The sequence below is a fragment of the Seriola lalandi genome, unplaced genomic scaffold (genome assembly GCF_002814215.2).
Source record: "Seriola lalandi dorsalis isolate HSWRI2012SDOR001 ecotype SW California unplaced genomic scaffold, Sedor1 jcf7180002054576, whole genome shotgun sequence".
Taxonomy (NCBI): Eukaryota; Metazoa; Chordata; class Actinopteri; order Carangiformes; family Carangidae; genus Seriola; species Seriola lalandi.
In genome coordinates this window covers 624,376-646,875 of record NW_019525129.1, presented here as the reverse complement: position 1 = coordinate 646,875, position 22,500 = coordinate 624,376, and the positions used below count along the sequence as shown (strand labels likewise).

The following is a 22,500-nucleotide window of genomic DNA, read 5'->3' as shown; positions in this document are numbered from 1 at the left end:
TAGCCGCTGCAGCCTCACGGTGGAAGGTCAGTACCAGAAATGATTTACTGGTCGTCGTTAAATACTTATTGTTATTACACGGTCTCAACCTATGGTTTCAACATATGGAGCTGACTTGAACCTACTATCAATTGCACGTCTTCTGTTGCGAAATATGATTACAGGAAGGAGCGCAGTGTCTACGTCAGTTACTGTGCGTCACTAGATTTACTGTGAAACCCTTTTCTTCACTGGTGTAGAGAGACAATGTCCTCAGGTTAATGATGATCCACATTCACACATCAGATTTCAACAGGCTCTGAGGAAAGTCAGCACAATAATCGACAGAGGGGAAATTAATAGATTTTTTTAATTAAGTGGTAAATGGACTGGATTTATATAGAGTTGGTTTTAATGACCACTCAAAGCACTCAACACTACTAGTCACCCAGTCATACACACATCCATACAGACCTTTATCCTTACATGTAGGCCTATAGCGCTTCTCTGACATAAACACACTTACACACCGACAGCACATCGGGGGCAATTTGGGGTTCAGTATCTTGCTGAAGGACGCTTTGATATGTGGACCGGAGGAGCTGGGGATCTAACCACCGACCTTTTGATTAGTGGACGACCTGAACCACAGCTGCACGTCAGAAATATTATAGAGGAGGAGATAAAACAGGATTTCCTTTGTGAACCAAACAATGTGACTGTGACACAGTAAAACACTTACCAAGCTGTGGTCAGAACATTGGATTTTAACTCTGACTGGTTCAACAAGAGACCCAACAAACAACCAGCAGATCCAGAATATGGAAGCAGCCAGAGTTTTTATTAGACTACAGGTAGATTCTAGGGGTGGGCGATATATCGACTGTACTCGATTTATAGCGGCTTTTTCCGCGTGGGATGTGTAAAATGACAATATCGCGAACATCGAGTATAAATTGTCACATAATTGTTTTATGACGCCGGCATGAAGTTTTCTTTGGGCTCTTCTCACCCTCTCATAGACACACGCCCCCGCCCATCCAGAAACTCTCCGCATGTGTGACGTACGTGAGGAAGTGTGTGTTTGTATCTGGAGCGCAGGGAACTGAAAAGCGAAAAAAGTGAAGCGGCAAATCGAGTTTATCCATGTTTAGAAACGGTAACTTAAGATGGAGACAGACGAAATGATTCAGTAAAGAAACGGTATCGAAACACAGTCTGCTTCGCGTGTGCCCGGCAGCTGCGCTGCTGCTACTGCAGCTGTCTTTCTACATTCAGTCTGCTTTCACTTTTGTTTACTCTCGTTTAGAGCAAGGCACCAGAGAGAGAGAGAGAGAGAGAGAGAGAGCACCATAAAACACTGCCCTTCACCTGTTAAATTATCAACATTATTATAACTCACTTTGGGTTTCTGCCTTTACCATCTAGTAAATGTGGTCTTCTCTGTCTCTCCATGCAGTTGCTAAAATGGTTAGAAATAAGTTACATAATATAAATATATATGTAACTTTATATATATTTATAAATATAAATTTTTAAAAATATTTTTTGATGTCTGTGTCATTCATATTAAATCCAGACATTCAAACTATAGGCTAGGGAAAGGTGTCAGTATAATATATAATGTTGCTGGTATGGTAGTATGACTATCAACAAATGTTTTTCTGTCGATATCTGCAGGGAACCACTCGTCACGAGTGAAAAACAGGATAGATGCTGAATCTCTACATCACACAAAACAGCAGTGAAGCATGAGAGTGGGTCTGTTTATGCATCAAAGGGTTAAATCTTGTATTTATTTAGTTCTGTCGAATAGATTTCAAAATATCGTGATATATATCGTGTATAGCAATATATATCATGTATCGTAATATTTTTAGGCTATATCGCCCAGCCCTAGTGGATTCATCTCCACACCTGTCACACCTGTGTGGTAAAAAAAACACAGGCCACACTCTTGTGGGATGATGTATCTGCAGAGTTAAGACTGATCTGGTTGTGTATCACCCAACACCTGTGTAGTGTTAGATCAAAAGGACCGATACCTGGTGAAAGTCGTGTTGATGCGTGTTGTCGCATCATGAGTATGCTGTGAGCGTTTAGACAGACTGACACTGTATTGTGAAGTTGTGTACCTCACCGACTCCACAGTGTGTGATTGTTCAGTAATAACAATGTTTTAAAATTGAAATAAAAAGACAAAACAAATTAAAGGTAGATTATCAGGAATGTTCCTCCTAACTCCCTCAGAGGAGACAGTGATGATTGACCTTCTCTTTTACTGTTTGAACACATTACACTTACATTTCTATCTTGAATTAAAGGCAGCTTTTGGGCTAAACACAGGCATCAAACCATCAAACAGCAGTCAAGATGATTACTAGAGTACTCTGTCTTCTCGTTCACTTCTCTGTCCATTCCCATCATCTATGCCACCACCAGTGACGACGCCAGCACCACCAGAGAAAATCCATATTGAGAAGTGGCTGCTGACATGGAATCCAGCCACAGAGGAGAGAGACGTCACCTACACGGTTCAGTACAGCAGGTGAGGTCTGACTTTCATATGAGTGCACATGCTGATATGATCAGACTGACCCTGCATCACTACATCATCCTCTTCTTCTGTGATGTTTTCATTGTTGCTGAGTCAGTGTCTTTAGATATGTTTTTGCTGATTCTCCTCACTAACTGTATTTCCATTTAATGAATGAAATGTGTCTTAGAGCTGCAACAATGAATCAAATAGTGGAGCAACAGGAAATTCATCAGCTACTATTTCATAATGGAATACTAGTTTCCTTCATTTTTAAACAAAATGGTCTGGTTTCAGCTTCTCACATGGAACAATTTAATCCCTCTGTAGTTCAGACAAGACAACTGAAGAGATTTGAACAGATGACCTTGGAAAGTTAAAGTGGGCATTTTTTTTTTACTATTTCCTCTCATTTTATGAACAGAAAGGATTAATTGAGAAAATGATCTACAGATTAAGCGATGATGAAAGTGATTGTTAGTAAGGGTGTCATGATTTCAATTCTAAATTGGAAAATGATTGAAATGACATCGATTTCAACCTTTGAAATCAAGGCAGGATAGCTGATTCCCCCAATAAAGAAAGTAGCTTTAGCAAGTAGCTTTATAAAGTTGTTGTGCATCTCTCCATTTACCACCCAAATCTATGCTGCCTACACCAGAATCTCAGTCCCACTCCATCACCATTCTGCTGAACCTCAGGCTCGCAATCAACCATTAGGTCCTCCTGTAGGACAGGGTTCGGACACCTCCTCTCGCCACCAAGTAGATCATGTGTTATCCAGTGTGGAACCTCCACATAATCTTATGCACCCTACAGGGCCACACATCACCATCCCAGCATCGCCGAACCTTCCCCAGCCTGCTACCTCCTTCACCTCCTACATCGCACCCCCTGCTGTGACTCAACCAGTGTTGAGGCTGGTATTAAAAGATATGCCACTCCTCTACCTAGATGCAAAATGTCCCCTGTATTACAAGCCCCCAAGTCAGCAGTGATGGCCTCTCTCCGTCACTGTCACATAGAGTGACATTTGGCCCATAACCCAGAACAGGCCGCCATTTATGATCAAGAGATAGGGAAGTTGGTGCAGGACGGCTATGTCAAACGTCTCACCCCAAAGGAGGAAGCCCAAGCCAGGGAGTCCTGGTACATCCCTCACCATCTCATGCAGCACAATGGCAAGCATCGCCTCAACTGTTCCTTCAAGTACCAAGGACAGAGTCTAAATGAATATGTCATTCCTGGTCCTGTTTTGGGCCCATCTCTGATTTGTTTCCTCCTGCGCTTCAGGCAATACTATTATGCTATTAGCGGGGACATCAAAGACATGTTTCACCAAATCAGACCCCTGCCAGAAGACAAACCCCTCCTCCGTTTCCTCTGGAGAAAAATTAAAAGAGGTGAACCTGCAGGTGTTTATGAGTGGCAGGTCTTACATCAGTACAACTTGAAGTCCCTGTTGTGCTATATATGCCGTACAGCACCATTTGAAGAATTATCAGCCTGGTAATGAGGACATTCTTCAGTCCGTCCTTCAGTCCTTCTATGTGGACAATTATTTACATAGCCTGCTCCCCGCTCATGAAGCTAAGAGTCTGAGATCCGACAGTGGGCCAGCAAGGTTGTCCAACATCAGCCCGTAGTTGCCTGGTCTGCCTCCTCAGAGTTCTGGTTGAACGAGAATCACAAAGAACCTCAGGAAGGAACCCTGAGACTGGTCCGGGATTGCGCTACAGACAACCTTGGTTACAGGTACCGACCAGTAGAGTACTCATCCTTGACTCTCAGGAATATATACAAAGTCTTAACCAGCCAATTCGATCCTCTTGGTTCCCCCACTCCTTCCATCACCTGTGCTAAGGTTTTAATACAACACCTGGTGCTGAAGGAGCAGGAGTGGGATGACCCAATCATACCGGCAAATATTAAGTCGGGTCAGAGTACCTGGGAGGAAGAACTCCCCAATCTCGATAGGATTAAGATCCCACTGTGTTATAGCCCAATGGACAAAGACATTACAATAAGAGAGCTGCATGTGTTTTGCGACGCCTCAGACAATGCATATGGATCTGTGCCTTACTTGAGAGGTGGATGAGGAGGGACAGCCTTACGTGGCCTTTGTAATGGCCTGTTCTAGAGTTCTAGAGACTCACCATACCTCATCTTGAATTATGTGCCGCCCTCTCTGGGGCCCAGCTGACTCAACTGCTATGATCAGAGCTAACCTTTCCCCTTAGTCATACTGTCCTTTGGTCAGATTCCACCACAGTACTCACCTGGATCCAGTCAGAAACCTGTCGCTACAAGATCTTCGTCGCTAACCGGGTAACGGAGATCTTGGAGTTGACTAACACTGTCAATTGGAAATATGTGCCATCCTCCTTGAACCCAGAAGATGAATTTACTAGAGGAAAGAGGTTTCTGGAGCTAGTAACTCCTCATAGCTGGGCTACTGGACCTTCCTTCCTTCACTTGCCATCAAATCAGTGGCCCCTACAGCCTCCTAGGACCCTGGAGGAGGTTACTTCAGAGCTACAAAAATCTGAATTCTGTGGCCACATGCACACTCCCCCAAGTTACATTCCTGTTGACATTGAGGTCTTCAAATCATGGAATTGGCTTATTGATGCTACTGCTGATAACCTCCGCAGCACTCTGCCCGCTTCCTCCAATCTCCTTGACCGTACTCATGTTGCAAACCTTCTCCTTCAACATGCACAGCAAGAGAGTTTCCCTGATGAATATAAATTGTTCCAGTCGAATAAGCCTGTCCACAAAGGTAGCCCACTTTGTACCCTAGACCCTGAGTTTGACCTTGCTACCAATCTGATCAGGCGGTGAATCCTTTAAGATCTTTGCCATACACCCAGTGGTGTTAGATCCTAAAAACCCCATGACTTGACTTCTCATTGGGGAATATGATTGTAAACTTCTCCACCCAGAACCTGAGAGAGTATTTGCTGGCATGCGTCGTCATTACGGGATCCATAGGGGGCGGCAAGCCACCCGCAACCACCAGTTATCCTGTCGGAAGCGCAAGAGATTAAAAGGGAAACCTGCCATTCCCAAAATGGCTGACCTACGGCCCTCAGGACTACGCCTCTAAGCTCTCGTTCTTCTCAACTGGCATGGACTGTATTGGAACCTTCACTGTCAGAGTTGGCCATCGTCATGAGAAGAGATGGGGAATCCTCTTTAAGTGTCAGACTACCCGTTGTCTCCACCTTGAAACCTTGGATCGTCTAGACTCTGACAGTTTCCTCATGGCATTTCGCAAGGGCGTAACCATGGTATAGACATTGGGGGGGTCCAAATGAGAGCCCTCCCCCAGAATTTTTTTTTTTTTAAAGTGCATTTCCCACAATTCTAGGATTTTTATGTATTGACCATCTGAATTAACATTTAAAGTTTTTCCCCAACCAGAATTAGCCTAACTTGTTATTTAGCCCAAATTGTGACAGGCTATCATGACATCATTGGTACTAGCTTCATATTATACAAGTCTCTTCACTTCAAGCTAGCTTAACTAACAAACTGAACCCTTTTTAACGAGTTAAATATTTCAAATTAATTCAAAAATTAACACGCTCATTTTGACAACATCACTCCTCTTTAGCTATCTAGTTGCTTACTGTCTGAAAAAAAACGGAGCCGGTGTTACATGGGCGCAACCAAGTGTACAATTGGGAGGGGGGTGGTCACACACTTTTGTTTTCCTTAACAAACGGAAATAAATTGAAAATAAATCGGAAATAACAAGAGATGGGTCAGTTGACAGCCAGGGTTCATAAAAGGAGGAAATATTTAACATATTTATACATAATATTGGGGGGGACAGATTGGTATTTTCCCAGTATTCGGGGGGACACGACCCCCCCAAAGGATGCTGGGTTACGCCCATGGCATTTCGCTGGTTCATTAGCCGCAGAGGCTGCCCTTATGAACTGATCTCAGACAAAGGCACAAACTTCATTGGCGGGGAAAGAGAATTGCATGAGGCATTTGCTCAGCTTAGCTCACCCTAAAAGATCACCTGACCAGATATCAAGTCCGCTTCATCCACAATCCACCTCAGGTATCCCACTTTGGAGGAATACGGGAGAGAGAAGTGCGAGCCATCAAAACTGCTCTGAGTGCCACCATCGGAGGTAACATGGTTACAAATAAGGTACTACAAACAGTTCTCATGGAAGTGGAGGAAATACTAAATGCAAACCGCTAGGATATGTGTCTTCTGATGCTTCAAACCCCAACCCAGTCACCCCCAATATCCTTCTTATGGGGCAGCTAGATGCATCCCCTCCACAAGCTATATTCAGAGACACAGAGCTCTTGTCCAACTGCAGATGGTGCTGGCTGACCACTTCTGGACCCAGTACATTAAATACTACCTGCCCTCTCTTCAGCCGAGGCAAAAATGGTTTATGGATTCCCCCAACCTTGCAACATCCACCGTTGTCATGGTTGTTGACCCACAGTTACCACGAGCTCTCTATAGGAAGGATTCAACGTCTCCTACCAAGTTCAGATGGGGGAGTTCGGTTGGCAGAGGTCAACTTTAAAGGAAGTGCTTACAAGCATCCCGTTTGTAGGCTGATAGCCTTACCTACCATTGCAGAAGAGGACCCCGTACCACTCCCTGTTGCTCCTCACAGAAGTCAAATATGAAAATCATGGCTGTTGTGATGAGCAGGCTCCTCAGGAGAAGCAGGAAGGACGAGGGGCTGGAGATTATAAGAGGGATTGATTTCAGGTGCCAGGCCCTTTCTCTACCTACAGAAGAACCCTGGGCTCCTGGTCACAGTTGTTTGACTGAGTGTGACTATAAAACACAACCACACAACAGCCACGACTGTTGGCCACCTACCTGTTGCCTTTATAAATAAACCTGTAAAGACCGGAATCAAACTGCTACTCCTCCTCGTGTCTCATTGTGCCTGACCGCACACCCACAGTATTCACATTCTTTGGAAACCAGTACCACCACCACCCTACTAGTAATATCCAGCCTCATTAACATGGTCCTTTGAGCCAGAGCCATTGAATGCTATGGAAGGAGCACTTAGGAGATCCAATAGACCACCTCAACCCCCCTCCAATCTAGCTGACTATCAAACACAGTACATTGGCCATAGCCTCATTAACAAAGTAGCTTTATAATGTAGCTTTAGCAAGTAGCTGGAGGTTAGTGGTTCCCTGCAGCTGCACCTTGGAGACACCATGTCCTCTGCTGGAGGAGGAGATGAACTGTAAAATCCTCCTGAGGTCACTGCTGTGGTCATATTAAGTTCCCTGCAAGTTATAAACCAGTGTGTGTTGTTGAACGTCACCTGCTGCTGTCTGATGTGCATTTACAAGAGCAGCCACTAGATGGCAGCAGGGAACCTCTGTAACTCTAGGTTCTCAGTTGACTGGGGAAATAAGTTACTGTTACAGTTTAAATAAATGATTTAAATATGTTCTTAGTGTGGTACAATCGAAGCAAAGGAGAGGTTACATCACACTTGATACCACTGAGCCTTTTTTTTAAAGAAATGAAGCTTGTTGGGACATAAAACCACTGATCTGTTGATCAAATCCAGACTGGACAGTCTAACAGTGAAACAGCCTGACATGATCACAGACTGACTGTTGTTTGTGTTTGTCCTCAGCTTTGACACCGATGTGTGGAAAGATGTACCTGCCTGCGTCAACACATCTTTCACTTTTTGTAACGTCACCTTCAGCAAAGCTGAGAATGAGCACGGCTGTGTTATGCTGAGAGTGCAAACAGAGAGACGTGGGCTGACTTCAAGACCGGTCCAGGCCTGCAGCAGACACGGTACATTTCATCACTTTCACATAGCTCACTGTAGCCTCCAGTTTGTCATGAAGACGTAGCTGCTCAGAGGACATATTATAACCTCTTCTATTATAAAGACAACAATGATGGAAGCTCTTGTCAAGTGAAAAACAAATCCTATTCAGCAGAGAAAACTAAGATAGCTCCTTTAATCAGAAACAGCTGTTGAGATAAAAATTTGCGAGACCCCCTCCGATGAAAATCCAGTGTTGTGATCACCCATATGATGTGTTTTTATATAATAGACATTACAATAGACAATAAGACATGCTGAGTGAAATAATCAACACCGTGATGTTTTCCACCTTGAACTGCAGGGAACCAATGTATCATTAAAAAACAGATTCAGACAGCCAGGGTTTCATGTGTCACAAAACTTGTGGGGGGGTGGGGTGGGGGTGGGACTAAATAAACCTGAAACCTTGTCAGTACAGAGAGAAGGAGTTAGCATTAGCACAACCACTGACACTGTGTCAGGCACTGTCAGTTACAAGCTAACAAACAAGATAAAGAAATAAAAGATGGTAACTATGCCAACTGTTCTGATATGTATGCTAGTCTCTGTTTCTGGTCCCAGCAGACTCCTCAAACATGTGGCTGAGTCACTCTGATGTTTCCTCCTCTAACCATCTTGATACTCTCTGCTCTTTCACCTGTCCACCTGGAGCAAGCAGGTGGTGGGAGGGGCTCAAGGCCTGATCCAGATTACTCAATCAGGAAGTAAGATGAGATGAGCCTCTGATGCAGTTTTTATGTATGAAAACCATGTTGAACTAAATATGAATCATAGCAGAGGATTTTTATAGAGTTCAGTATATGTCTGGAGAGGAACTTTAATTTCTCCAGTACTGAGAGCCGGAGTTTATTGACACTACGGTCTTTAATAATTAATCCGTGGTACCTATTTCATGAAAAGAGTTAAGGAACAGCATGTGGTCAGTGGTTCAGAACAAGAGCAACAACAGAAAATAGAGGCAGTAATGTTTTCATTTACTCTGAGAGAAACATTTTCAATAAAAAAGTAACAGATCCATTATAATTAAGCTGACAGAAGAAGGGGTCTGTGTTTCTGTAGGAAGTAGTTTATCCACCACCGTACTGTTTGTTGGCACAACTGGTCAGGAGGAGACATGTATAACCTGAAGCCTCTCTGTATAAGAGTGGATGGTTTAACACAGAGCTGTGGGTTTATAAAAGACAACACTCAATGTATTTGCTTCCGTTTCTCCAGGTGACTCCTGTACACCTGAAGTCAGTCTGACTGCGCGGCCTGGATCCCTGACTGTGTATCTGAGCCAGGACCACAGTCTGTTTCAGGATTATGGAGGCCACATACAACACAGGGTTTACTACGGCATGGAGGGAGAGTCACTACAGGTAAGAGTCCTCAGCCATATTTGAACTACACTCACACTGTGCTGGTTTGTGCAGGAAAGGTTTTTTTGATGATTTCCCTCCACACTGAATATACATACGGCAACAGTTCACAAATTAGTTCTCAGTGAAACAGATTAGTGAAGGTTCAGTGGTGATGAATCTTTCTGGTGCTTTATGGCTATGAAGTCTGACAAATTAAAGAAAGATCTATACAGCCCCACTGAAGTTGAAATTGTAGTGATCACAGAGAGATTGATCAAAGATATCTGGTGGTAAAGCGGGTCGTCCACTAATCAGAAGGTTGTGGTTCGATCCACAGCTGTTCCAGTCCACGTGCCTTTGAAGTGTCTTTGAGCAAGACACTGAACCCCAAACTGCAGTGACTGTTGGAGCAGGAAGCAGTGTGTGTTTTCAGTGAACAGTTGGAGCAGGAAACTTTGCATTCAGTGACTGATAGAGCAGTAAACAGTGTGTGTTAAGTGACTGATGGAGCAGGAAACGGTGTGTGTTCAGTGACTGATGGAGCAGGAAACAGTATGTGTTCAGTGACTGATGAAGCAGAAAACAGTGTGTGTTCAGTGACTGATGGAGTAGTAAACCGTATTCGTTGAGCTGGTGGAGCAGGGAACTGTGTGTTCAGTGACTGATGGAGCAGGAAATAGTGAATTTTCAGTGATTGATGGAGCAGAATATGGGGTGTGTTCAGTGAACAGGTGGAGCAGGATATCTGGAGGTAAAGCGGGTCGTCCACTAATCAGAAGGTCGTGGTTCGATCCACAGCTGTTGCAATCCACGTGCCTTTGAAGTGTCTTTGAGCAAGACACTGAACCCCAAACTGCAGTGTGTGTTCAATGACTACTGGAGCAGGAAACAGTGTGTGTTTTCAGTGAACAGGTGGAGCAGGAAACTGTACATTCAGTGACTGATGGAGTAGGAAATGGTGTCCACGTGCCTTTGAAGTGTCTTTGAGCAAGACACTGAACCCCAAACTGCAGTGTGTGTTCAATGACTACTGGAGCAGGAAACAGTGTGTGTTTTCAGTGAACAGGTGGAGCAGGAAACTGTACATTCAGTGACTGATGGAGTAGGAAATGGTGTGTGTTCAGTGTCTTATGGAGCATGAAATAGTGTATGTTCAGTGACTGATGGAGCAGGAAATAGTGAATGTTCAGTGATTGATGGAGCAGAAAATGGTGTGTGTTCAGTGAGCAGATGGAGCAGGAAACGGCATGTGTTCAGTGACTGATGGAGCAGGAAACGGCATGTTTTCAGTGACTGATGGAGCAGGAAATAGGGAATGTTCAGTGATTGATGGGGCAGGAAACAGTATTTGTTCAGTGAGCAGGTGGAGCAGGAAACAGTGTGTGTTCAGTGACTGATGGAGCAGGAAATAGTGAATGTTCAGTGACTGTTAGAGCACGACTGGGATTTAGGGAGCAGGGAATGGTGTGTGTTAAGTGACTGATGGAGCAGGAAACACTGTATGTTCAGTGAACAGGTGGAGCAGGAAACTGTGTGTTCAGTGACTGATGATGCAGGAAACTATATGTTTAGTGAATGTCTCTACATTTGTGTTCTGTGTTTCCTCAGGAGAAGTATGTAGATGGTGTTGCCTCAGTGTCCATCAAGAGCCTGAAGGAGGGGCAGCGGTACTGTACCAAGGTGCAGTACATGTACTTCACTAAACTTATTGGACCGGAAAGTTGTACTCAGTGTGAAGTCATCCCTAGGTCAAGTAAGACCACAATTCTTCATTTTGTTTCATTTAATCTTTATTTAATGCCAGGAACAGTCAACAAAATAAAACTAGCACAATTACACAGTGCAGGCAACTGAGAAACAAGAAAACCAGTTACAAGAATACAACAGTGTATGAGGGCCACTGTAGGTAAAACATGACGGACCTGGGGAAAGGTGCAGGTTTCAGGCTTCACTAGGCTGACCAGAGTCACTTCAGGTGGTTTGACTCAGTTTAAAGTTTTGAGACCAGTCACACAGATGTGAATAAAGCTCAGGAGACTACTCTGTCTCCTGAGTTTAATGAGTAAACACATGACACATAAACTGCTGACATTCTGTGCGTTTTGGTATTTGTGGCGCCTCCTATTGGCCAGGCTCAAAATGCTTTAGTGGAACTGTTCCCAAACAGCCTGAAGACATGTACCCAGATATATGATGATTGGACAAATTGTTAACAAGTTATGTCCATTTTCCTTGCTAAGCCCCGGCCCCTGTGAAGTTAATTGGTCAATATCTTGAAAAGTGTTAAAAGATATCAATAAGATTTATACAACTTTTGAGTTTGGTCCAATAATGATCCACAGATGATGTAACTATGGCTCAGGAGGAGAAGTCAAAATGTGTTTTTAAAAATGGCTTAAAATCCATCATGTAAAGAGTCTCTTTGTGTGTGTGTGTGTGTGTGTGTGTGTGTGTGTGTGTGTCAGGAGATAAGTCAGTACAGACAGAAGTAATAGTAGTGGTGATGGTTGCTGTCATCATGTTTGTAATTGCTGTGATGGCATACGTCCTCATCTGCCACCGTGGGAGAATCAAACAGTTGCTGCGACCTCCGTGCGAGATCCCAGACGTGAGCAAATCACAATCACCACACACACACACACACACACACACACACACACACACACACACACACGTCACACTGTGCATATCAGACAGGAAGTTAGGTAAAGGAGATATATGCTGTAGACAGTCAAGAAGCTGAATGTGAGTTTATTCACAGTCACAGTGATGAAGGTGGACAGAGTGGGTTAATGTATTAACAGAGTGCAGCAGGGATGACCTGAAGTTATCATCACCCCGGTTCCCTCCACTAAAAGCCAATGGGATTTATCCTATGTCTTCTGGATTATTACAGAAAATAAACAACAGTGTATGATTAAGGATGGTATTGTTAAGATTTTAACAGTACTACTACTTTTATCGATAGTACTTATTCATCCAGTACTGTAACAGTACTCTAATCTGTACTTTTTGTTATTTTGAAAGACAAAAAATAAATACAAGAACAGAATTTACACTGCTTTATATTCTCATATGTACTCAATTAACAAAAACAAATCTGACACAACGACCGATGAACTACGAGCTAGTCAGTCGAAAACTGTACATTTTACCATATATACCTTATATACAAAAGAAGTACCACACGTTTCAACGTTTAGTTCTCTCCACCAATGTGCACTACATGGTGCTCCAGCGTGTGACAGAGTGGCCCCACCCCTCACACACAGGGTCAGAGAGAGACAGAGAGAGAGACAGAGAGGGAGACAGAGAGGGAGACAGAGAGAGAGACAGAGAGAGAGACAGAGAGAGAGACAGAGAGGGAGACAGAGAGGGAGACAGAGAGGGAGACAGAGAGGGAGACAGAGAGAGAGACAGAGAGGTCTCATCTCTGGATTGGGAACAGCGAAAATGCATCCTGTCTTCATCAGAAACAGATTTGGTGAGATAAAATGTGAAAGAGAACTTTTTTGTTGCAATAATAAACAGGAAATCGAGTTTCTTCATTTCTCAAGTACTGAGAGTAGAACTGATAATGTTGGAGTTTATCGATACTCTGGTCTTTAAAGTTTTAGCCCTGGGGCCTGTTTAATACCAGGTTTTCGTACCCATCCCTATTTATGATCCTGACAGGTTTAGTTCAGCAGGATCATCTTCACTAATGAACTCCACTTCATGATGTTTGAAGCCTCAATACAATCAGCAGAAGTAAAGAGCTAATGTTAGACTATAAACCAACTACACCACGGTCACATGACTTCAACGTCACCACCACTAAACTTTAACTTTAGTTTAATTTATCTAAGCCTTTTCTTTTACAGATTAAGTAACAGTTTGTATAAACACAACCAGGCTGTAAAGGTGGACTGGTGAGTAGATTGGTCTTCATGTTCAACGTGATGATGTTTAACGTCCCCGACAACCTCTGTGGTCTCATTAAGACACTTGTTGGCAACCTAGACGTAACGCTTCGAGAATTTTGGGGTATTTACTGACTGATTTTATATTTTAGAATAAAACCTGAAAATGTTTGGAGAGACATGTCTAGAGACTTCAGGAGGAGGGAACAGGAAGTGTAAATATGTGACTTATCCCTGCAGAGCTCTGTTGACCCTCTGCAGCCCCCACACACATATCAAAATTTCTGTCATCAGGAATCAGATTTATCAACACACATCTGTACATCCATCCATGTAAAACAGTAAATATTAATTATATCATTTTGAAGAACTAGCAGAGTTTACACAGTGCATCCACCTCTGGTGTAAACAGGAAGTTAAAGACAAAATAAGTTTGGGTTGTAATTCTTATGGATTTCATCAACAAGGCATTATCTTCCAGATGACTTCATTAAAGTGAACTGGTTTTCTTTGCTCCTCTAGTTTCTCCTGGAGCCTTATCCTGAGAATCAAATCTTCAGCTCTCCCAGCAGCCCCAGTGAGGAGCGCTATGATGTCATTTCCTTCATTACCACAAAGGAGGTCAGAGGAGAGTGAGTGCTGCCGCCTTCCTCTGCTCCTGCCCCCCACCACCTGCATCGTGCTCAGACCTGAGGTTTGACCTATCTGAAGCAAGTGGTCAGCTCTAAGTTTAGGTGTGAACACACCCAAGACTCATTGAGGATGCATTTGAGATCCGATCACTCAGACCACGTTTAGAGGAGGTCTGAGCAACGTGTCCACATTCTTTTAGCAGTGTGAACACAGATGTGTCCTGGGCCACATTGAACAACTGCCCACTCTACTGACTTCCTCTGCCACAGTCTGATTGGTCCCAACACTGTTTATAATGAACTGAAAATATTTTACTATTTCAATGGATAAAACTTTATTTCACCTTAAGACTTGTACACATTGCATTAATTTGCTCAACCCCTCTGTGCCTCGCTTGCTCCCTGTCTCTCACTCACACACATACAAGAACATTGACAACGGATCCATCTGTCGATTGGCTAAAAATAACAACGCATACCCGTTTATTTGCATATAAAGCAGGAAGTGAGATCCGATCACAAGGTCACTGGAGATACATGTGGAGATGCATTTTAAAGCAGGTGTGAACTGATGAACTTATAGCTGACCACTTGTGATCGGATCACTGAAGACACATGTTAATACCAGGTCTGACCAGGGTCTGAGACCTGCTGTCCCAACCCCTCTTCCCCTGCATTTACACCATTATATTCTCCAGACTTTAACCTGAATTGTATTTAGACCCAGGACAAGTGATCACTTGATGTAAAGTTAAAAGGAGGAGAGACAAACCTCCACAGTGTGTCACTGTCCTGACACTTGTCTGGTTTCAGTGGCTGTGACCTCCCACCAGACATCCACCTGACACTAGATCACCACAGGTCCTGATGTGATGTTTCTGAAACCACATGACTCTACACTATTTTATATTTTTTAAATGGCTTATTTGCTTATTATTGAGTGTATCAGGTTAATTCCTGCAGCTCAGCATTAACTGGTTCTGGTTTGGTTTTATTCCAACCCTCAAATCTCTAAACATGGTCCATCAGCCCCAGAACAACAACTTTGTTTTAATCTGGGAGGAAACACTGGACCTTGACATCCTGTGAGAGGAGCAGGATGTTCAGTGAAGGTTGAGGACTGATCACATGATCTCAGATCAGCACCAAGGACTACAACAGAACGACAGAACAGGGACTTGATCTTTAGATTCATAGGAGCCACTTCACCTCTGCCTCGGTCCAGATTTAGTGATGTATTTCTAAACATGAGGAGGGTTATTTTATTGTCATTATCTGCCAATTATTTTTACATAAATTGTTTGGTCTGTAAAATTTCAGAGAATGCCTCATTGTGTGTGAAACATGTTTCGTTTTCTTCGACCGGAAGCAGAGTTTTCAGTTAAACTCAGAAAAGAGAGAGGGGCTAGGTAATGGTGGTAGATGATTTATGTGGTGACTGATGGATGAATGAACTCCCCTGGGCTCACAGTGAACAGTGACACCTGCCGGACGGTTTCTCACTGGACATAGATTATAGTCAAAACTCAATGATTGTTCTCTATGTGCAAAGTGTCAATATTTTAATGACACATTGTCAATAAAACAATGTAGCATAAAGCTGCATTCAGGTGCTCCTCAGATGTTCCTGTTCCCTGAGTTGGGGAGTTGCCTTCAGTGTGATCATGTGCTTCTTGTTCTGTATTTTACTGCTTCGTGTTGAAACGATTCAATGCTATTTCCTGTATCTCTAACTTGTTATCAGAGTGACTGCTGATGAATATCTTTCTAACGAAACCAGGTCCCTCTAATGAACAGTTACAACATAACACCATGTTATTAAGTAAATATGTGAATTTGCACAATTAATGAAAGCTTCTCTGTATGACGTCAACAACTTGATGTGAAAGTCATGAACCAACATTGTTACAACTCGGAGTTGTTGTTCTACGTTCATGTGAATTAATTAATGTTTCTGATGATTCCTCAGTCTTAATGAGTTGAAGGGTTGTTGGTGATGATATGAGGATATATTATACTTTCTGATATGAATACTTTTTCTTACCTTTTTTTTTTTTTTGTAAAATTTTTTTAAAGACCAATCAATAAATCAGTGTTTTTTTATCATCCTAAACTTTCTAATGATTGACATTAAATGTCAATGTCATGTTTAAAGTTTTCAAGTTTAATCCATGGTTTAACGTATAAGTAGGTCAATCCAAAAATAACTCTTGTCCATCCAAACATCTCGTTATCGGTTGGCAAACGATGTTGGCAGTTTGCAGATCTCGTGAGAGTATGGTACTGAGACAGAGGCAGGTCTCCAATAAAGTCAATTTTCTCCTGATCTGTTCATCTGAAAAATATAATTTTGATGTCAGAATGTTCTGAAGACGTGTGGCTTGTGAAAACTGGGTCCAATATTTATTTCGGTGACTATGGAGCGAAAGAATATATGATAATCTGTGATCTCGTTCACTTCGCCCATTGAAATGAATAGAGTCAGACCTGCTTCCGTTCTCCTAAAGGGGCGGGGAGGGGGAGAAACTCACGTGACACAGATACAGGAAATAAACGCAAATGATGCGTCTCGGTTTCTCTACTGTCTGGTTGCATGTTATCTACTCTCTCTTTGTCCACAATTCTGTTGTCACTCTCTCACTGTCCCTCTCACAATAAAGTTGCCCAAAAAATTACTTAAAAATACAACCAAGATTAGTAAAAAAAAAACCCTCCAGATTTGTCACTAGGTGCTTAAAAAAAAGTCTTAAGTTGTCAACACTGTAGATTGTGAACGCCCCGATAGAAAGTGTTTGTGTCAAAATATTTTGAAAGAGCAACGGCCAATGAGGTCACGCCACCTCAGTCAAATGACATCCAGCTGACCAATGGTGTAAACAGAGGCCTGTATTACGAAGCGCGATTTGAGGATATCAAGATAACTTTAGGTTTAACTGAGCCCGTTGATAACCTGTTTAGTAGTACAGCTTATCAGAGGCGTGTACCGCGAAGCAAGTTCAACATACCCAGGATCACTTTCAGTTATCTGGCTCGACGTCCTGATAACCTGTACTACGAAGCTGGGTATCAACGGGCTCAGTTAACCCTGGGTTAACCGGATAGCGGTTAGTAGCGCGTTCATGCGAAAGAGGCGGAGTTGTTCATTTCAAGCAACATCTTCAGAACCATGAATGAAGTTTGTCCCTGTTAGGATCCTGTAGGAATGATGACTCCGTTTTTCCAGTGATTTGCTTGGTCAGTAGTTGGGCTGTTGACCAGTTTTGATCTGATCCTGCGCCAAAACAGGTTATCTTAAGTTACCATGGTGATTTTTTGTAACAAGTGAACCACAGTCATAGGACTGAAAACCTAGACTTAAACCTGAAGTGTTTTTAATTGTCACTTGGTGGATCAACCTGTTTAATTTGATACTTGGCCCCTGTGAACACTACACATCACTGTAGACTTCCTTCAGTAAATAATACCCAGTAAATGAACCCTGTGTGGATGAGGTAGACTGGAGGCTCACTCATCACCTGGTTTTTAAAGAGGGGATACTAAGAAAGAAAATAATGATCCACACCGTTCATCAGACATGTTGTCCAACTTTGACCAATAAAACACTGTTTTTATTTTTCATGCCATTTTTCATACAGGCAACATGACGTAGGCCTACATCTTCTCTGGGTTTCTCCATCTTTAACTCCCTGCAGGTCAAAGCTTTACGGTACAAGAGGATCTTATTGATCAAAAACAGTGTAATGCACGTCTATACAGTTCACTCAGAAAGTCTTCAGAACCTTTATTGTTTTAGAGCAGAAACCATGAGGAGGAAGGAACTGCCGCAGAGCTCAGAGACAGGATTGTGTCGAGGCTCAAAAACATTTCTGCTACACTGAAGGTTCCTGAGAAGAACAGTGGTTTCCATCATTCTGACATGAAGTCTGGAACAACCAGGACTCTTCTAGAGCTGGACCTGGACTAACAGACATCAGGGAGATGGGTCTTGGTAGGAGAGGACACAGAGAGAGAGGTTTATTCCATCACCACCATGTTGATGATATTAAGGTCAAAGACTGAACTGTTTGTCATGTAAAAATATATTTTTGATTTTATCATTAGAAAATGTGAAAACATTGAAGGGGTCTGAAGACTTTCTGAATACAGTCTATGTGGCAGCAAAGAGCCGTAACAAGGTCTTTAACACTGATTACAGCAGTCCTGACTGACAGCTTCACAAGTTTTGTTCTATACTTAAATAAAATGGCTAAAAAGCAAGTGAATACTTACATCTCATATTACAGCACATTTTCAGGTAGAAACAAGAGACAGAGGAGGCTATTTAAAAAACACAGAGTTGATCCTGAGGCAGAACGACAGTGACTCACCTGTCAACAGCAAACTGACCCTGAAGAGTCCAGTGCATGTACTGAACCTGACACACAGTACAGACAGTATGTGGCTGTTTGCTCTCACACACACACTTTACAATTTGTTTATACACCTTGTACACTACAGTGACATTACACTCCAACTCATAGTCAACAGATGATCACATGAAACAGTGAATGAATAAATGAACACCTGCTCCTCAGCTCACAATAACATACAAACAGCAGTTCTCTCATTGAAACAGATTTAACATGAACAAACAAAAAGTCTGAATCTAAAGACAGACGACGAGTTTACATTAGGACGAAAGATCAATGTGTGTGTGTGTGTGTGTGAAACTCTAGCCCCATAAATCTTCAGTCCGGCCGAATTTGTAGATCAGAGTGCTGCAGGCACAGAGAGAGAGAGAGAGAGAGAGAGACTGCATCACTTTCACAGCTACAGTTAGATCACAGGAAGAAGAGCATCACTGGATCTCTGAAGGAAATGACTCATCCTCTGTGATATTCAGACCATCAGGGTTTTACTTTAATGTTACGACGCACCTGCAAAAAAGCACCTGGAGAGGTGGAAGCACATCTGGATACTAATTTTCAGTTCATGTGGTAGAAGTCTTCATACACGACTTCCCACTGTCCTATTCTGTTTCTTTTACACTGCAGCAGGTAACTGCAATAATCTTTCAAATGTGGATACAAGCACCAAAACTGGTATGTTTATCCCTCTGGGGCCATTCATTTAAAAATCTCATTAGCCACTTTAAATTTCTAAATTTCAAGATGGATGCCATTTCTGGCATAGGAAACATATTTTACCACAGTATTTTACCCACAAGACAGATTTCTATGATTTTGACTATAGTCCTGTTTCAGACTGAGGAAGTCAAATTCACAAAGTTTTATTTGTGCATTTGTTAATGTAATGTGAAAAATTCTGCATAAAACACAATATATTTTGCAAACCATTAATTATGAATGATGAACCAAAAGTAATTTAGTGAGTTAATTGTGGATGAATTTATTGCAAAAAATAACATTGCCTTGCCAGAAATGGCAGCCATCTTGAATTTTCAAGTGGTTCATGTGTTTTATCAAAGATGTTCAACATGAGGTCATGTCTGGCTTTTAGTATCCTTGTTTGGAGACAAGCCCGAGCCATGTGAGGAAATGTGGGTTTATATTCACCCTCTCCAGGAACAGCTTCAGGTCTAGTGAACCTGTTAACATTTGGAACTGTCCACTGTCTACTCAGGACAGAGCTGTCTCTTCCTCCTTCATCCAGCTCACAGCTCTGAGTTTGATCATGAGGCTGAGGCTCATCATGTACTCTGGCAGGATAAAAGGTCTGAGACCACTCAGACCTGATATACAGGACTGTATATATACTCTAGGTTTCTACATGATCTTTCTGTAAACTGAATCACTGGGGTTATCCACCTGCATGTTTCTCTGTGAGTTGTTGCCTTCTAAGTTGATTTCAGTGCAGCTTGCAGCTGTACTTACCTGAAAAAGATTAAGGCATTCTGAAAGAACACAGCCAGCCCCGGAGCCACCTCGTTCTCTGAGGACAGAAGAAGAAGAAATCAGTCCGGGGTTCTGCTCCACCACAGCTGCAGCTGACATGTTCCTCCTCACAGGTAACTGAGGTCTTCTCTCCAAGTCTCTGATGCTCAGAGTGAAGACAACATGTTGTCTCTCCCCCGCTGACACCGATGAAGAACTTTTTTTTCTTTTACTCAACAAGTAAACACCTAAACATGTAAAACATGAAATCCTAACAAATCTGTGAGGAACCAAAAATAATCTGCAGCTGAGTCAAACAGTGTTTAGTTACAAATGTACCTGGAACAGTTTGGATCCACATCTAATGATTCTCAGAAGGACACAACATCTAACTGCTGCTGTTAACTGTCACAGCAGGTCACTGACTGTTTCACTGTCTCAACATGTTGCCTAGTTACCTGTCTGACTGTCTGGGTGCTTGCCTACTGTGAGATCTACAGACAACGTGTCCTCTCACACTTGACTAAGTCAAAACAAAGACAATGATTGATCACCAGGGGCCGTTTGTACGAAACATCTGAGGTTAAGATTTTCCTTAAAGTCTGAGCTAAGGATTCCTTAGATAAAAACAGTTGCACAAAGCCCCCTTAAGGAATCACTTAAAGTCAGTTAAAGTGTTGCACAAAAGACAAACTAAGAAAAAAAACTAAAAGTACCTCTGACTTTGTCTAAACTGCAACATGACTGAGATTATGGTGATAAATGAAGAACATGAACACATCCCAAGAAGAGTGCTCCACGACCAGGAGACACTGTTCCAGCGTTCAGCTGAGGAACTGATTCTACGTCTACAGTTCTGGTGAAAAAGTATGATTACAAAAACATTTAAATATAAAAAGTTTTAAAAAATGTTAAATGTTTTAAAAACAGAATGATTTTTTAAAAGATTTATTAAAAAAGATTTCTAATGCCTTTCCTGACAAAATACCTCTGTGAGACTAAAAACTAAATATAGAAATAAACTGAATGTTGAGCCAGATCTTCGACTGAGACTCTCATCCATTGTGCATGACATCAAGCATTTGGTGGCTGCTATGCAACATCAGCCATCAGTTTATTGTTGAACCGATCCACTGCAGCTCTATAATTATCAATAAGCAAGACAGTAATGTTTTAATTTTGTTTTGTTGCAATTGTTGCTTTACTTATTTAAATGTTTTTCTTCTGGTTATGCCTACACACTGAATTTACAGTATAATCACATTGAATTAGTGTCTGTTTGTAGGCTTATTGATTTTATATAAAACACGTCATTTTTCCTGAATCAGCTGTTGATAAGTGTCGGGGATGAAAGCCGCTGTATGAGCCAGCAGTGGATGTGGAGTGGGAGGGAAATCCACTGGAAATGGACTGTTGTTTTGAAAACCATACCTTCTTCATATTGTTGGCAGTTTTATAAAAAGCCACAAGTAAGAGTGCAATGTTTTAATTTCGTTTCTTTGCAACAATGGCTGTTGCTTGTATTTAATTTTCATCTGGCTATGCCTGTGCTGAATATACAACACATGTAGACCTTCATTGTTTTTATGTTTGTTTATAGGCCAGTTGCTTTATTTTTCATTTGTTGAGTGAAACCCTTATATAATTCGTAATAACTTATTTTTGAATAAGCGTATTGCAGACAGATCATTTTATGTAGGGCTGATGGACAGCTCCTTGAAAACTCTGTAATAATAAAAGTGTTGCAACATGTTTCAGATGCTGTGTTAGTGACTTTGGCGCTTCCAACATTTTCCCCCTGCTTTTCCCAGCATGTTTGCCCATTATTATTACAATAAAAAGTGCTCTGAGAAGCCATTATTTGGCCTCCTATAGTTATGGGGTTGGATGTAGGCCGCCAACATTTTTGACATTTTCAAATGGGCCGTGAGTTGGAAAAGGTTGGGAACCCCTGTTCTATGGTTTTATGCCCCATGATCTACTCAGTCAGGTACACTTGAGGTGTTTAAACTGTGTGTCGGGTCACTCACAAAGTAAAAGCTCTCTGACTGTCTTTAACCTCCTAGGACCTGGCGTCCACATATGTGGACCTCACATTTTGGGTTCTCTAGACCACAATACTAACTTTTTCTCAACAAGGGCCTGGTGACCACATATGAGGATATTATACTGCCACTCAGTAATAGAAATGTAAAACTAATGTCCTCATATGTGGACATCATTTTTCTCAGGTCCCACTCAGCCTAAATAGCAAAGAGAAATTAAAAATGCACGCCATGCAAGAGTTCGGGTCTTAGGAGGTTAAGGTAAACACAAGAAACTTGTGCTACAGAAAATGGACCAGACTCAGTGAATAGCTCCCTAAGCTTAACAT

General features: G+C 42.2%; 2 protein-coding genes across 5 annotated transcripts in view; one reads left to right on the top strand and one right to left on the bottom strand.

Annotated features, from left to right (window-relative positions):
- LOC111663447 (interferon alpha/beta receptor 1-like) overlaps positions 1-19,013 on the top strand; it is a 19,468-nt gene extending 455 nt beyond the window's left edge. Inside the window, exons 2-7 of one of the 2 annotated variants that reach the window (XR_015437922.1) lie at positions 2,422-2,527; positions 8,170-8,339; positions 9,592-9,737; positions 11,328-11,399; positions 12,185-12,327; positions 14,144-19,013. Coding sequence is in view for 1 of the 2 variants with exons in the window: in XM_023417649.2 (XP_023273417.1) it covers positions 2,422-2,527; positions 8,170-8,339; positions 9,592-9,737; positions 11,328-11,472; positions 12,185-12,327; positions 14,144-14,257 (824 nt within the window). In the remaining variant the exon portion in view is untranslated. Of the gene's footprint in view, positions 1-2,421; positions 2,528-8,169; positions 8,340-9,591; positions 9,738-11,327; positions 11,473-12,184; positions 12,328-14,143 lie in introns of both variants that reach the window. The other variant, XM_023417649.2, reaches the window with a different exon arrangement.
- The window catches only part of LOC111663408 (transmembrane protein 50B), a 9,626-nt gene continuing 4,954 nt past the window's right edge, over positions 17,829-22,500 (bottom strand). For all 3 annotated transcript variants that reach the window (XM_023417574.2, XM_023417573.2, XM_087176991.1), the window contains exons 6-7: positions 20,127-20,184; positions 17,829-19,010 (exon numbers count right to left, since the gene is read on the bottom strand). In XM_023417574.2, the coding sequence (XP_023273342.1) occupies positions 18,965-19,010; positions 20,127-20,184 (104 nt within the window). In that variant the 3' untranslated portion in view covers positions 17,829-18,964. The remainder of the gene's footprint in view (positions 19,011-20,126; positions 20,185-22,500) is intronic.